The sequence below is a fragment of the Dermacentor albipictus genome, chromosome 1 (assembly GCF_038994185.2).
Source record: "Dermacentor albipictus isolate Rhodes 1998 colony chromosome 1, USDA_Dalb.pri_finalv2, whole genome shotgun sequence".
NCBI classification, from domain to species: Eukaryota; Metazoa; Arthropoda; class Arachnida; order Ixodida; family Ixodidae; genus Dermacentor; species Dermacentor albipictus.
Window position 1 is genome coordinate 116,254,694 of NC_091821.1, and position 15,952 is coordinate 116,270,645.

At 39.6% G+C, this 15,952-nt stretch overlaps 1 protein-coding gene across 5 annotated transcripts in view; it reads right to left on the bottom strand.

The window, feature by feature from the left end:
* vir (VIR_N domain-containing protein) overlaps positions 1 to 15,952 on the bottom strand; it is a 338,801-nt gene that overhangs the window by 310,918 nt on the left and 11,931 nt on the right. For all 5 annotated transcript variants that reach the window (XM_065439604.1, XM_065439605.1, XM_065439603.1 and 2 more), the window contains exons 3-5: positions 12,992 to 13,078; positions 11,944 to 11,989; positions 9,245 to 9,383 (exon numbers count right to left, since the gene is read on the bottom strand). In XM_065439604.1, the coding sequence (XP_065295676.1) occupies positions 9,245 to 9,383; positions 11,944 to 11,989; positions 12,992 to 13,078 (272 nt within the window). The remainder of the gene's footprint in view (positions 1 to 9,244; positions 9,384 to 11,943; positions 11,990 to 12,991; positions 13,079 to 15,952) is intronic.

Sequence of the window (15,952 nt, forward strand, 5' to 3'; positions counted from 1 at the left end):
GAAAATGTTAGGAGGGAGCACCACGTAACGTGATTGATGCCTAACCTGGTGGCCCAACACGTGATTGCACATAAGAGTGCATGGTTGGTTTTAGTGTTCCTGCTCTGTAGGCAGAGCCATGGCAGGACAACCAAACATGCGCACACCAAATAAAAACAAATGGCATAGCTAGCCAAACGTCTCAGCAAATCTCCATTCTTGCTCCATGATCTCGACGCTCTAAGAGCGTCACGTGATGGGCCATCACTAAGCAAATGTATGAGCTTCACGGAGCGTTCACTTGCCAAATTGGCTGCATTATGTAATGGTTTTATGCCTTGGTTCGTGGTCGCCATTTTCCAGTTTTTTGTACGCCTGTCATAGCGCTTCTGCTCAACCACTTTTTGTGGAGGTAATGCAGTGGCAGGATGAAAAAAAAATTTTTTTATCATTATGAGGCAGTCTTGAAGCGTAAGGTAATCCTTCAGGCAGAAGAACAGGGTAACCAGGCAGGGTTGCGTATGCTAGGCATTCCAGAGACATGCATCAGCAATTGGCAGTGACAAAGGAATTTGTAATGCATCATATAGAACTGAAGATGACTTTCTGTGGTCGGCAGACAGCAAAAAGGAGGTGTCATCGGACTTTGACAATGACCTGCTGCTAACATTTAGCTGTGCACATGTCTGTGTGCTTTTCTATGTTCCATAAGATTGTTTGAACACTTTATGCGTCGACTCAGGTTTCGTTACTTGATGTGTGCGGTAGAATTGGCACCAAGTTATTTTTTTTATATATATATTTGGGCGGTAAAATAACAGTGCATTACAATTAGGGGCACGACAGAATCATGCAAATATGATAGGTTAAGAACAGCAGTCTTATTTCTTAATCCTTTTCTTTTGCACTTCAAATGAATAATGTCCTGTGGCATCCAAGACATCTGTTTGCAGATTTGTTTGATTTTTCTTACCAAAATTATCAAAGCAGAAGATACAAATGGTTTTAAAATGGTTCCAAAGCATGATGAGATCTGTACCAGCAAAATCAACATGCTGCCAAATGGTGTAATTATGCTAGCATCATAAGTCCCCGAGTAGTCTTTAAAACAGCATAAAGAAAGTGTGCTACTTTTTTTACAAAGAGGGACAAGGGGCAATAAAAGGCTCACAAGGTTGTGATAAGACAGGCCTCACTGAATTAATACAGCATCCTCAAGCAAGTACAAAATAGGACTGCTGACACCTTGAACATGCACTGATTATTGAACAGTTTGTATTAAATTGTACGTTAGTATGTCTGAAACAATGTCCACGTTTGTCGTAGTGATCATTAGCCTGAAGGTACTCCCAATTTACAGCTGCTGAGTTAAAATTTCTGACTACCATAACGTCCCGAGAGATGCCTCCCTCTCAAAAGATAAGCAACCCCTATTTTTAGCATGATATTCCAATTTTTCAAAAACACTGGTAGATAACCCACCCCCGACAATAGCATTATCCCTTTCAGTGATAATGTCCGCATAAACGAGGTTAGCTAGCGTGGGAGATAACCAAACAATGGGCACTGCCTTAACTCTGGCTGCGATGCAGCTAGAGTTAAGGCAGTCAGTTAAGGCATATCTTGCATGTTAGAGTTAACTCTGACATGCAGGATATATTATATACCATGTACTAGTTCCTGTCATCCCATATCATGAGAAGCCAACAAACAAAGATGCCAAGGACAACATAGGGGAAATTATTTGTACTTACGAAGTGAATTAAAGAAATAATAAATTAATGGCAATGAAAGCGGAGGAAAAAACAACTTGCCGCAGGTGGGGAACGATCCCACGTCTTCACATTACGTGCGCAATACTCTAGCCATAATGCTCTAACTGTATGCATAATGCGAAGATGTGGGATCGTTCCCCACCTGTGGCAAGTTGTTTCTTCCTCCACTTTCATTAATATTAATTCATCATTTCGTTAAGTTAATTAGTAAGTACAAGTAATTTCCCCTATGCTGTCCTTGGTGTCTTTGCTCGTTGGCTTCTCATAATATGATTAATAAAAATAGGGCCCCTCGGTTAACCCCCTTTCTTCTCGTTCCTGTCATTTTGCCTTTTGTCCCGAAGCAGGAACACAAGGATGCGGCAAAGCTTCACCATGCAGAAAAAAGTGGAGGTTGTCCTATGGCACCAGGCCCCAATGTACAAGACTGACCCCAGTCGCAAGGCCCTCACATCAAAGGACACCGACATTTTGTCCATTCTGAGAGGCTGCACACCGATAGTGCAGGCAGCTGGCATGAGTTGGATGTGCCACTAACACTACAAGACTTCTGTGTAAAATGTTCCATTGATCTTTTTTTTTTTTATCAAGGAATGGCGTATAGGGAAGATTTCAGAATTCCATGAAAAATATTCACATTACAAGAATGTATTAACTGCTTCTGGCTACCTGAAGCATTCACACACACCAGTGCACTAACATTCTTTATAATAGCATACTTATGCATAGTAATCTATTTACACATAGAAAAATGAAAACACAAACGCGATAAACAGGGAACTGTTCAAAACAATGTCGCTTTCTGCCTGAGAATGTAGATTGTCTGCTGCAGCTGCTGTCTGCATATATGTTTGCGTGCATTTGTGCGCAAGCACAAGGAAGGGAGTGGAATAAAGAATTTATTGCAAAAGCTGAGCTCTGCGAAGGATCATGTGTAAAGGAAAGGTGTAGCAAAGTGCTGCAATGATTAACAATTATGTAATGGTTATAGCTGCCAGTGGGACATTGAGGGATTATCTCACAATAACTTCTGCTCCAGTACATTACAGAAACAAGTGCAGTGATGTCTTTTTTTTTTTTGCCAGGAAAAAAAACATGCCTGGTGCTTCACAAGAACCTGCTGCATGGTGAATTGCCAGTGCTGTACACTTGTTTCCCTTCAAGCACACTGGTGAATGAGCACATGGCTTCTTGTGCTACAGGTGTACACTAAGAGTACACGGCAACAAGTTCAGGCTATACAAGATGCAAGTGCTGCTTGCAAGCTTCAGTTAAAGGCCACCATCACCACAGTAACAAAAAGGACCAGGAAGGATAACAGGATAACAATATATAATCCATTCGAATCACTGATGCTGCCTTTGCGGCCAAAAACCGCAGAACAGTGCCACAGTTTCCTGTTTATTTCAAGCAACGCAGTTTGTGAAGTGCATTCCACACATCTTCAAGAACTGCAAACATGACAAATGCAACTTTCAAGCAAAGACTGAATGTTGACAGCTCTGCTTGCATTCAGGTGAGTCTAGATGAAAAGAAATTCCACACAAAAAGGTAAGCACACACTCCAGCATGCAGATGAACATTGCAGAGGAAGTTAGCAAGATTTCAACAATGGCATGACCTTGCACTGCAGAGGAGCCGGAAGTACAAAGCAAACTTTTTTATTGAGACTTTGGATGCAATGGGATTTCGTAATTTTTAAATATGTGAAGTAATATGAACAGTGTCAGAATTGGAGATGTTCTTCTGGCCTCTGTTAAAGTAATTATTAATTGTGACATTTTTCACAAATTCAGCCAATACTTCTGGTACTTCTGGTAATTCACTGCGGTTAATTCGACTTCTCAATTAATTCGATCCCAATCGAAGATCTCAGCTGGTGCCCATGCATTTCTATGAGCCCAAACTTCCGTTATTTCGATCTAAAAGTTGGCCTTCAACAAATACTTAGAACTTGACCAGTCAGCATGCATGCGCCTGATCCCTATGGTGACCCCAATAGCAACCTCTTAAGTAACAATGTCTGTCTCGGCAGAGCTTAGGGGACAATGAAGGCATTGAACAAAAGTCCCCTCCTGTTGAAGACGCCTATTTTCAGCATGCCCTAGAATGATTTTCAAGCAATAACCGCAGTTCACAATGTCTGACTATGGTATTTACCCAATTCTGGCATGCACTTTTTTCTTTTCTTCTTTCTTTCTTTCTTTTTTTTCAGGCAAAGTGGGCTGAAAATTACATGCGTTATGCCACCTTAGCGACTTTCATTTGCTTTACCATTTAACATGGATGTATTGCGGCGAAAATGACTTTTGGAAACTGATCACCATTGTGCAACATGTATTACACCCTTTACCATTTTTCTTGCTAAATAATAGAGTGTGTGTTAGATTTTGACTTTGTTTAAGTGCTTTAATGTGATTTCAATGTGTTTTCTACATTGGACACACAAAACGTGGGTGTGCATTTGATTTGATTCGAGGGTTTGTTAGGATCTGGCAAATACTGCCAAATAAATGAGCGGTATGTTCTGGCATTTTTGCTGCATCTTGTTTAATTTGACACACCGGATAATTCATCCATTTCATCAGTCCCGTCAGGGTTGAATTAACAGAAGTTGACTGTAGTCATTTAAGGGCACCATTGCATAATCAAGTGCAGTTCAGACAGTAGGGGTTTAACGAAGCTGCAGGAATTTTTAAGTGGTACATTACATGTTCTCTGCTGCATCTTGGGCTCAGTTGTTCACTTCAGCTTTGTCTCGCGTCTAGTATGATTTATTTACCATGTTAGAAAAGTGTTGTAGGGCCCCTTTAATGTATTATATTTGAATGCTGCTATAGTGCTATTTTCAGCCACAACTTGAGAGGTTTGCAACATGACTTTGTGTAGCTGCTAGAAGTTGCAGTGGCAGGATGTACTTTTTAGTAGTTAAAAAATTCATGCTTCAAGTACTACTAGGCAATCAAAAGTCAAATCAAATTATTCAAGCAAGAAATTCTTCCTTCAAATTCAAAACTTGAATTATTCCCATATCCACAGAGACGCTGCGAAGTTTTCACAAGGTGCCCTAACTAGGTGTTGTTAACACCAAAAAATTTATAGTCGAAGGATATGCATGAATGGAATCAACTTTGTGTTGCTACTAGTACCTGTTTTTGTCTCAGACATTTCGTGTAATTAATTCACTGAAGCAAATTAACAAATATATTTATCAGTTCAAGACTAAGACATCAGAAACCTGCAGGACATGATAAGAAATAACCAAATAAGTGTTTCCATTAGACTACCATTAGAAAGTTGTATCCTATTTTTTTGCCTCAACTGTAAGCCTCTGAAATGAATAAAATAAGGTTCACATTGGGCTATTCTTGCATTACACAACCAGTTGAGCTTACACAATATTTTATCATAATCTGACTCGGGGAAACACGTAAACTGCATCTTGCGAGAGTTCAAAAAAGCTTTAGACCTCATGCCGCACTGCTTTCTCAATTAAAGAGTGTTGGCCTACGTGACACTCGCCTGCAGTAAAGGTTGCGAATAAAGGATCACAATCTAACCTGGTCTCGTTACTTCAGTTGCCCCTCAGGGCTGTGTTAGGCCCACTGCTATTTCTGATTTTGCATAAACGACATAGAAACAGATATCAAATAAAAAGAAAAAGGTTATGCACTGGTGATTGCATTTTGTATAGAGAAATACTCAGTCCAAAGGACACTACTAACTTACAAAATCTTGACCATATATTAGTATGGTGCCCCAGATGGCAAATGTGTCTTTATGTGTCTAAACGTAACTACATTCCTTTTAGCAGAAACCTTCTAAATATTGAGAAAGATTACACCTTACACTCAAATCTAATTGCAATGGCCAATGATGTAAAATATCTGGGAGTCTTTTCATCTAACCTAACATGTAACAAACGTGGTGCCCACATTACTCTGAAGACTGGCCATGTATTCAATAGTCTTTTGAGAAATTTTAGAAATGCTCTCTACACGAACAACGTACATCTTAAAGTATGCTTCTGCTACATGGGATATGGATAACAAAACACTTGTTGACTGCATAGAATGCATCCAAAATCGGGCTGCCTGTTTTGTCATCAATTCCTACTAACATAACATCAGTGTCACTGCCTTGAAATATTCTCTATCATGGGACACCCTCATGCATCATCACACTTTGTTTGCCAATGTTAAGTGTGATTTATTAGCACTGAGTTGGTATCAATGCAGATTTACCTAACGCTGCCCATGTATGTATTGTAAAGGGACCACTCTAGAAAAATTTGAAAAATTTCCCATCAAACGTCCATATTTTAAAACTTTGTTTTTTCTACACACCATACTCGAATAGACAGGTTGCTGGATGCTGCTACGAAGTCTGATGGTAGCAGCTTCACTGATTATCCACACAGTGGGTATGCAATGTTTCACAATTGTAAACAAGACTTTGTTTTTTATTATTTTATTTTATTTTATTTTTGACAAACATGCTAGTTCACTTATTTCATTTGTTGTTCATGTTATTTTGTATCTATGTTATTATTCTTGCCAGCTTTTGAACTTTTGCTAAATTCCTGTTGGTTCATTCGTATGTGCACATTTTTCAATTTGTTCTATTCCTCATAATGTTGACAGTTTTCTTATTTCATACAAGATTTGAATGTGCAGTTTTGTAAAGAGCCAGTCTACAATAATGCCCTCACAGCGATGTACAAAGAATAAATAAATAAATACAAATTTTGCCACATGTGACAAAGTAAGGTCAGTTTGTTACTACTTGTCCATATTGTTCGCTCTTGGTTCGTTGTTCTGTCACTTAGTCACAAAATGACTGGCTCTTCTGAACCGATTTTGCCATCATGATGTCCAATTTCAAGGAACTATCATGATACCCAAGAAAGGATTCCAAATGACACAAGCATATTCTATGATAAGATATACTAGGGTTTTCTAAGTAAGCAGTATGGTAGCCTTAGGTGCTTATTGCATGTAACCAACATGCGAAAGCATTTTGGTGAAGGTTAAATCAATAGATTTAGACTATGACAAATCATGTTTAAAGAGAACACCCGTGCACTCATATTTGTGCACTTGCTGCAGGCAGAAACCATTAAAGGCCAAGTGCAACGAAGTTTGGGCGGCATGAAAAGCCGTTTCAGATAAAGTAGATATAGAGCAACCTCCATGCAAAATTTTATGGTTGAAATACAAGTGCTTGTGTTATGAAAAGTTCCACAAAAATAGACATTTTTGATACTGAAACTGAAAAAATGCCACAATTGTTGGTCACCAGAAGTGATGGATGACCGAGAATGTGCGGCTCCTCAGGCACGACCAGTCTTTGTGGTACCCACGGATGCCTGCAGTGAGCTGAAAAATCTTGATGACGATGTGCTGGCTCTCACATCATATCCGCTAACCACTAGGTGCACACGTCATTTAACAATATGCTGTTTAAAGGCTACCAATAAAAAAATAAAATAACCAGCCCTGCAACTTTACTAAGATTGCTTCAATCATATAGACTACTCATCTATTACCAATTTAGCCAAATTGAAATTTCATCACAATTGGCCTTTAAATGAATAAATGAAATGATGACTAAAATACAGCATATATTGGAAAGGAGACAAAGACAGTTTTGCAGAAATTAAGATAATTTGCCAAGTATCACACTAAGCAGTCACATAAATATGATGTAATACACACTAATCAAGCTTTGAAGATCATTACTTTCCACAAGGCATCACATGCAAGTTTATCCCCCAAAAGGAAACGTTTCAAGCATGAGTATGCCATTGAGACAAATCGTTGATGCATGAGTAGGATGAAAGAGAGAAACACAGACAATCGGAGTAGACCTGCATGGTACTTAACTGCTGTTCTTGGAAGTCACCACACTGTTCTTTCATTAAGCTCTTTGTAGCATGTTTGTTTTTACAAAGTCATTGCAATCTTTATAACACATCGTGGCTCCTGAATTCATGCTTATGTAATTTACTGCAGGTAAGCCATGCAGCATAGGCATGTAAAGAAGGCAGAAGAAAATATCCATAACAAGATATGTAAATGGCAGCTAATGAACAAGCAATATTTATGAACACGATCAATTAATGAATATTGTATTTAGGCTACAGTATCTTTCACCTGCCACTTGTAGGCTGTAAGTAATGATAAATCATAGTGACTGTCTAACATGCCGATGCAAAGGAAGATAGCCGGCAAACTTAAAGGGACACTCATGAAAAACACTGAATCAGTTCAGATTGACAAATTATTCTTGAATAACTCTACTTGCATTGACTTGGCGGTGATAGGTTGACTATTAAAAGAGAAAACGGACATTTTATTTTTGAATTTAACACTAGAACCTCAACGCTGGTATGTCAGTGTGCTGCCACGAATGCAAAGCATTTTTTTGCATTTCGGCCATTGTGGCACAGTAAAAGTTCTTGAAACTTGCTAAATTCAGTCTTTGGCTCTTTTACAATACAAGTAGTGAATTTTTATAGATAAACATTTAACTAGGCCCACGCAGACAATGCCAAAATCCATGACGTCCAGGCAAGCTGGTATGGAAATTTCAAGGCAGCAGCGCCACCTGCCTTTCGTTTTTGTGTCTTTTCTGGCGTACCAAGCGTCTTCACGCAGTAAGAGTGGCTTTTTTGGTATTGTAGAAGGGTAATTTACTAACACAGCTCAAATCATCTTTCCCTTTAGTGTACCTTTACACAAGTGTGCGCTCTTGAATGCTGGCATAGGTGCTTCTTACTCTCTTTTTCTATGGTGTTCCTCTACTTTTCAAAGCCCCAATTGCACAAACAGCATTGCAATTTCAGATGACTAATATATAATGTCCTTCTACCAAAGTGTGCAAAGTGCACAGTGAATCTTGAAATGTCTTGGTTTTAGTAATCTGTAATTACACACGTGTTCCCAAAATGTTTCCAGAGGATGCAGCTGATGTAGCTCAAAAGAAGGGCCCAATAATGTAATTTACACTTGCACGCTCTCTATGATGCCAACGCTACCACACATCTGCAATAGCAGACGAAAGAGTGCTGTCACGTGAGACCAAAATGGATAGCAGGAATCCAGCTTTTGGAAGCTGGCGGCAGACTCTTATTATTATGCTGTATTTACCAAAGCCAGATAAAATGTATTGTGATCAACTTTCAAAACTAAAACTGCCTATTTTCTTTAAATGCTGTAGCAGTCAGAATAGAAAGAAAACTGGGGGTCATAGTTTATTTCCTATATTTTACTGTTATCAAAAAAAAAAGTTTTAGCATTCAACATCCATTTACTAATTCACTTTTCTCAGAAATGTACACATTATTAAGGCACTATTTAAATGAAAATTCATGATTCCTGCTCCAGCATTCACTTTGCCACCACTTTGCACAAACCATTAATAAAAAACTGCATCAGTTCAATTCACACAGCACATATACTCAGCAGCAGGAGAACACAATCACTCACTCTTTGTTGGCAAGGCTGCTTGAGGAGGAGGAGGTGGTGGAGGCGATGCCGGTTCTCGTGTGACCTTGTTGATGATGCCATACACAGCAAGAGTGATGGCACTGTACCACCCACGCAAAACTAGACCATCAGTTGGAATCTGCAAATGAAAAAAAAAAAATGCCAGCACAATCTAGCACACACTTTTTTAGTTCTCTTAAATTTAATTGCAACTTACATACATTAATGCTTAAATGTGCAAGTGCACAAGGTAGAAACCACAAGATGACCCAATTAGGAACTGGCAATGACAGTCTCATACACAACTGCAAAATGCAGATGTAAAAATTTTAAGGAAAATTGACACACCTTTAAAGGAAAAAAAAAAATCAAATTATGGGGTTTTACATGCCAGAACCATGATCTAATTATGAGGCACGCCGTAGTGGGGGACTTCGTAAATTTGGACACCTGGGGTTTTTTAATGTGCGGGTGTTTTCGCATTTCACCCCCATAAAAATGCGGCCACGATGCACCTTTCAAAGTGTTCAACAATCGATTGAACAAGATATCAACAACTACCTCAGCTTTTAAACGAACTATTTTTTTTAGTGGCTAGATAATGCTGTCAAGAAAACTTAAGCAAAATGTTCCATGCAGCACTGAGCCTACAATTTTGCTGAAAAGAACACCTACCTTTGCGTACAACTTATTGAAACCCCCTTACCATTTGTTCTTATTATAACAGTACACAAAACACAATGGCTGTCAGCCAGACAAAGACTCCTTCAGGAATCATAACTTAATCAGTGCCACCAAAAAAAAAGCAAAAAAGGCTTCAGCAACATGGTTACTATTGTTAAACATCACTTTGCAAAATAAAAATAGAAACAGTAACTGTGTCCGTTTTCAAGACCAGTAAAAAAAGAATTCGGACAGCTGCAGCAAGGTCTAATGAAACATAACTCAGAACTATCGTAATTTTTTATTAATTATGGGCTTTACATACTAAAGCCACAGTATGATTATGAGACCTCAAGTAAGGGACTCCGTATTTTTGACCACTTTGGGTTCTTTGATGTGCACCCAATGCCCGATACATGCGTCTTTGCATTTCACCCCCATCGCAATGCAGCCACCACGGCTAGGCTTTGATCTTGCACCCTCTCACTTTTCAGTGCAACACCAAAACGAGTACACAACCATGGCGGGTAAATAACATTACTGATGTCGTAGCGGCACCATGTATTAACTGGGAACGACGCCACTACCAATGAGTGCAATGACAATGGTGAAAATGTGAGACAAGAGTTAGGTGCAACAATCTAAAGTCAATGAAATTTACTTTTAGAGGAGAACACCGTACAAAAAAGCAAACTTTTTCAGTACTAAAGTGCTGAAAATTATAAGGTTACTTTTATCATTACTATATCGCTCAGCACTGAATTCTATAATTTGCTGATGTTTGCAGAAGTTGTGGACTGTACAAGGCAATTTGTTTCTCGAATCTATCTCATAGGTTACCCGAGGAGGGCCCAGATTATGCTACTGTGGAGTAAACAAAATTTACTAAAAAAACACCTTTTTTAACAGGATTAAGAAGAAAAAAAGCTAAATTAAAAGCATTTTCAATCAGCATCTTTCTTCAGCCAGCTCTACCTTTTTGAGTACTCTTGCAGGCGATAGGTGATGACATACTGAAGCAAAGTTTTATTTTGCTACTCACTGGTCACACATCAATCAATCAACACTCATTTGCAGATGAATACCTGGATCATGTCTGAATATTTAAACAAAGTTTTGTAACTGATATGATTGAAGAACATTGGTGGTGACTGACTGAAGAACCCTGAAGGTAAGTAAACATCAGAAAGACATTCATCTGTGGAGCTGGACAACGCTGCAGTCGTGCCGATTTTAGCTTTTGATCTTGCATTATTAGTTCTAAAGAATCCATCCAAATATAACATGATGTCACAGTCCTTAAAATTTCACACATAAAATGTGCACTGGACCTATTTTCACAATCATACTGCAAATATAATTCAAAATTAATTTTCTAATGCACCAAACCTAACAACTAACTGCCTAATAAAAGAAAGTCACACCATATGCTCTCATACTTCCCAAGCGGTTCTCCTGTATCCTTCGAATGCCACAACAGAGGCGGCACAGTTTGGTGCAACAGCAGCAACAGGACTAAGTTACCCAGGGCCAAACTTTCTTTTGTTTCAAACTACACCATTAATAACAATTTGGGCATGCTAAGCAGACAAAAATATTTAGCAGGTTAGAGGCACCAAATTTATTTGCCTCTGAAAGAAACATTTATGTCTCTGACCCTTATGTGTTATGAACTTATGTCACACTCTTTGCTTTTAAAGCCTCAAGGGCCACATTATTAAGCGGCATCATCTATGTTTTACTGCAATTTTTTTTCTAAAAGAAGAAAGAGAAGACTAATTTGGCTCCGATTTGATTGATTGATTGATTGATTGATTGATTGATTGATTGATTGATTGATTGATTGATTGATTGATTGATTGATTGATTGATTGATTGATTGATTGATTTTAGCATTCCACATCAACACAGGGGCTATGAGAGAAGCTGTAGTGGAGAGCTCCAAACTCATTTTGGCCACCCAGAATTATAACATGCATTTAAAGCTTGATATGCACATTTCATCAAGATAGAAAAAAGAAAAAGAGAAAGGTTACCTTCTTTGTCATGAACTGAATCTCAGCATTTTGCTTGTACTCAAAGCTGAAAAGTAATTCAGAAACTGCTTGTAATGCACAAAACCAGACGCGATGAACAAATGTCATTCTAACAAGGAAAAAGTGAAGGCAACAATCTGTGGCAAAACCTGACCTTGCATTTACCACCAATACTATATCTTCGACACACCTTTCATTTAAGCAGTTATTCTTATTTTTCAATCATAGAAAAGTCTAAATCAGAAAAATGTTTATTAAAGCACACTGAATAATATAGCAGACAAGGAACAAAAGCGACAGAAACACAGGTATAAAAGAACAAAGGACTTTTTCGCTCTGTACTTGTGTTTCTGTCACTGTTAGGGAAACAACCTGAACGAACTAGCACCTCCAATGCTTTGCTGAGATACAGAAATCCCTCATTATAATGAAATCGCTTTACTCATTTTTGGTGGTCCCAATCTCAGTGCATGTATTTTAGTCCAGATTATTATAAGTACAATTGCACCAGAATCTACTTCAGTACAAAGTGCAGAGTGGAAAATTTCCATGGTATTGCTCCCCGATACCAAGATGCTGACTCTTTCCTGTTCTTCATATCACTCTGGAGAAGCAAAGAGTACATGGCTTTTTGGGAAGTGCTGCCTCAGCACATCTTTTTGTTTGCAACATTATTCAGCCATATTATGAACCCTTTAAAAGATGTTTTCTATGATAAGTAACACATCTACGAATTCAATGTGTGGGTTCTGCAATATGCATGTAATGAGTGAAATAGGCTTTATGCAAAATACTACAAGGAGGCTTCTTCACAGATATTTGACCCAGCCAAGATGACCCAGATATTTGACCCAGCCAACATGACTACAGCATGTGGAATGGTAACACTATCCATGCAGCTCCCCTTGTGTGACCCTTCTTCAGGCCATGGCACATGATTATCACATTCAGCAGTGCTGCCTACATAAGGTTTGTCATCTTGTTTGGGGCACTTTAGACCTGTAAGAAAGCCAATTTACAACATTTTGAACATAAAAGATTTCATTACCTTCCCAATTTTTCAAAAGTTGAGGCAGTTCTCTTGCTCAGGTCATTAACAAAAAATTCTACTTGAAATTCTGAAGGATTGGTGGCCCTGCAAAAGAAACGGCAATACATAATTATTTGCAGCCATGACCATGCTGCCTACGATATTTCCCTGCCACTACAAAAGAGGTAAAGCATTCGTATTTCCACTGAAAAATGAAATTAGTAAAATTTGAAATGCAAAGTTTTGTAAATGTGCACCCTTGATTCCAGGGATCAGAGGTACTGATGCTGATGATGATAAGAACATGAACTCAGCAGAGCCTCCTAATGTATAAACAAGACAAAAGGATTGTTCCAAGCTTGAGGCATAGAATTTGCGATGACATCTGGCAAGTTGTAACATCTCAGGAGAAGAAGCTCAAATGCACAAAGCAAGCTTCCATTGTATTGTACCATATTTTGCAGTTTTGCATTTTTACATACCTACATACTGCTGACAGGTTATGCATCTATTAGGATCAATCACAAAGCCAGCAATCTGAGTGTGGGGAGGAGAGTGCATGACATTATGTCCAACTATCAGGGAGAAGGGCAGGACAAGGTAAAGAATGTGTCTGTACAAGGTCAATATGTTTGTACATTCTGGGAGGGGAGAAGAAGCAAGCTTCAGCTCGGGTACATAGCCCATTGCTATGTCTTGACTAGTATTTCTGTGGTTCCATCATCTCATATGACTGAGCAGCTTGTCAATAAGACAACCTACTGCCATGAAAGTGCCTTTTCTCCTGCCTACTTTCAACAGGTATAACAAAATCGTGTTTCATTCAAAAACTCCATTGATAGAATCATGCCGTTTAAAAAGTTCTCAATTTTGCTCACTCTTGAAGGCGTACTGGCACCAAATTTCTGTCTCTTTTTTGGTATGCTTAGATAATTGTCTACCCAGAAATCAATACATACATACAGTGCATTAAACATAAATATATCATCTTTAAATGAGACAATTCAAAACACACATCAAGTACATCCCACTGGATGTAAGTACATCCAGCTAGATGGAAAGGCACATCTGGATGGATGCTGAAGGTGACATCACAGCTGTTACAGGTGGCAATTGTGAGGCATCACAAATCATTGACGTGCGCAACAGTGAGCCTGATGTATTGGCTTAGATCCCACATTGCCACCAAAAGCCACGCAGCACTAACCTGCACTACAAAGTCAGTCCTTTTTTGCCTAGACCCTTGATAAAAGGGTCTCCACAGTTGCCATACTGAAGACATAGACCATCCCCTTTGCCTATTCTATGTTCCTGGTGGCTCCTCCTACCCTGCATACAATGTGCGTTCAGCTTTTGACAAAAGATTCATGGCGCTGACTGCATCCAAATCATTGGTCTGACTGGTGTCCATGTCACGGGCTGGAGCACCTTTCTTTTATATTTTTCTTTTAGCTCCTAAATAATTTATGGTGTCCACAGCAGTGGTCTACAAACACATTGTCACCACCTCTGATTGCTGTGATGTCATCTTCGATAAACAGTCACAATGCACTTGGCGTATGCATATTAAAGTAATCGATTTACAGGATTTCATACCTAATTATTGTTTACATGCTAGATGACAACAATATGAAGGCTCAATTCATCTAGTTTATTTGTTTGTATGTTTAAATGAGCATGATAGATGACTTGAGGCTTCATACTGTGATCACTAGATCGACAGCTATTAAAGAGGCCCTGAAACAATTTTCTCATCATAGAATGGCTTCACTATTAAACTATGTTGTCCCACAAACCGCATGCCGCAATAATTTTTCGAACCCTTCAACTATAAGTGGAGTGAACGCACCAATACCCCGCTTTCTCTCTTTTTGTCTCCGCTAGTGTGCTATAAGCTACACAGCGGAGAAGCAAGAGGGCAAAGGCCCCCGCCAAAAGTAGAGTGTTGCGGTGAAGAAAGGTCTTGTTGCGGCACCTCGTGGCAGCCACAGTAGACCATGCTATGCAGCACGGCGCTGCCTTCTCAAAGGCCACACACAGCTGACGCAGCTACACGCAGTGTGAAGTTTAACATGAAATTATTTTTCTGTCTTTTTGTGGTCACCAACATATATACAGCAATCCTTCATTATAACGAAATCGCTTTACTCGAAATATTGCTTTATTCTAAATTTCTTCTGGTCCCGACCCAAACGCATGCATTTTAAGCCGCATTACACGAAGCACACGAAGAGCTTGACCAACTTAGAGCAAAGTGGCGAGCGGAGGTGCAAAGGGGCCGCCACCACCGAGCGCATGCAGTGTCAAATTAATACCGCTGACGAATTAGTCTCCTGCAGGCACAGAACAGGCCACAAAAGTGCCAAACCCACGACCAATGGCCACCTAGTAATGGGTACCAGGCAAGTGCTGAGTGCTCTCAGCTGTTTACTGCGGAGCAAAAGGAAGCTTGTCAGATTCCATGGTGCAGCGCGCCCGAACTGTCAATCACGGTTGCAATCGGATCGCTGGTCTCCCACGCAATAGAATCCGCACGAAAATAAAGCTTTCCTGACGCTTTGTGATGCCAGAAAACCGTGGTCTCTTGGATGCCGAAAAGTGGCCAAAAGACGGCGGCCATACTTGCGCTGTAGCATTCCATGGGGTGCGCTCGATGAGCAAAGTTTTACCACTCTAAAGAGCACTTCTGGCGCTGAAACGTGCTGAAAAGTACAAAAGAAGTGTCCCTCCGATTATAAGTGCCATGTTTGATGTGAGGAGCTACGTTAACAAAACGGAAAAACAACTTTGGGGAAGCTGGCCAAGAAACTTGCTCGCCGCTCGCCATAATTGGCCTGCATCGCAATAAAACACCCACTCTAGCTTTGTTGCACTTTTGACGGTGCAAATTGACCGATAACTCGCCGAAAACACAAAAAATCAAAGCGTCACCAGCGGCGAGTCAGGCCGTCAACATGGCAGGTCTACGCAAGCTGGCGT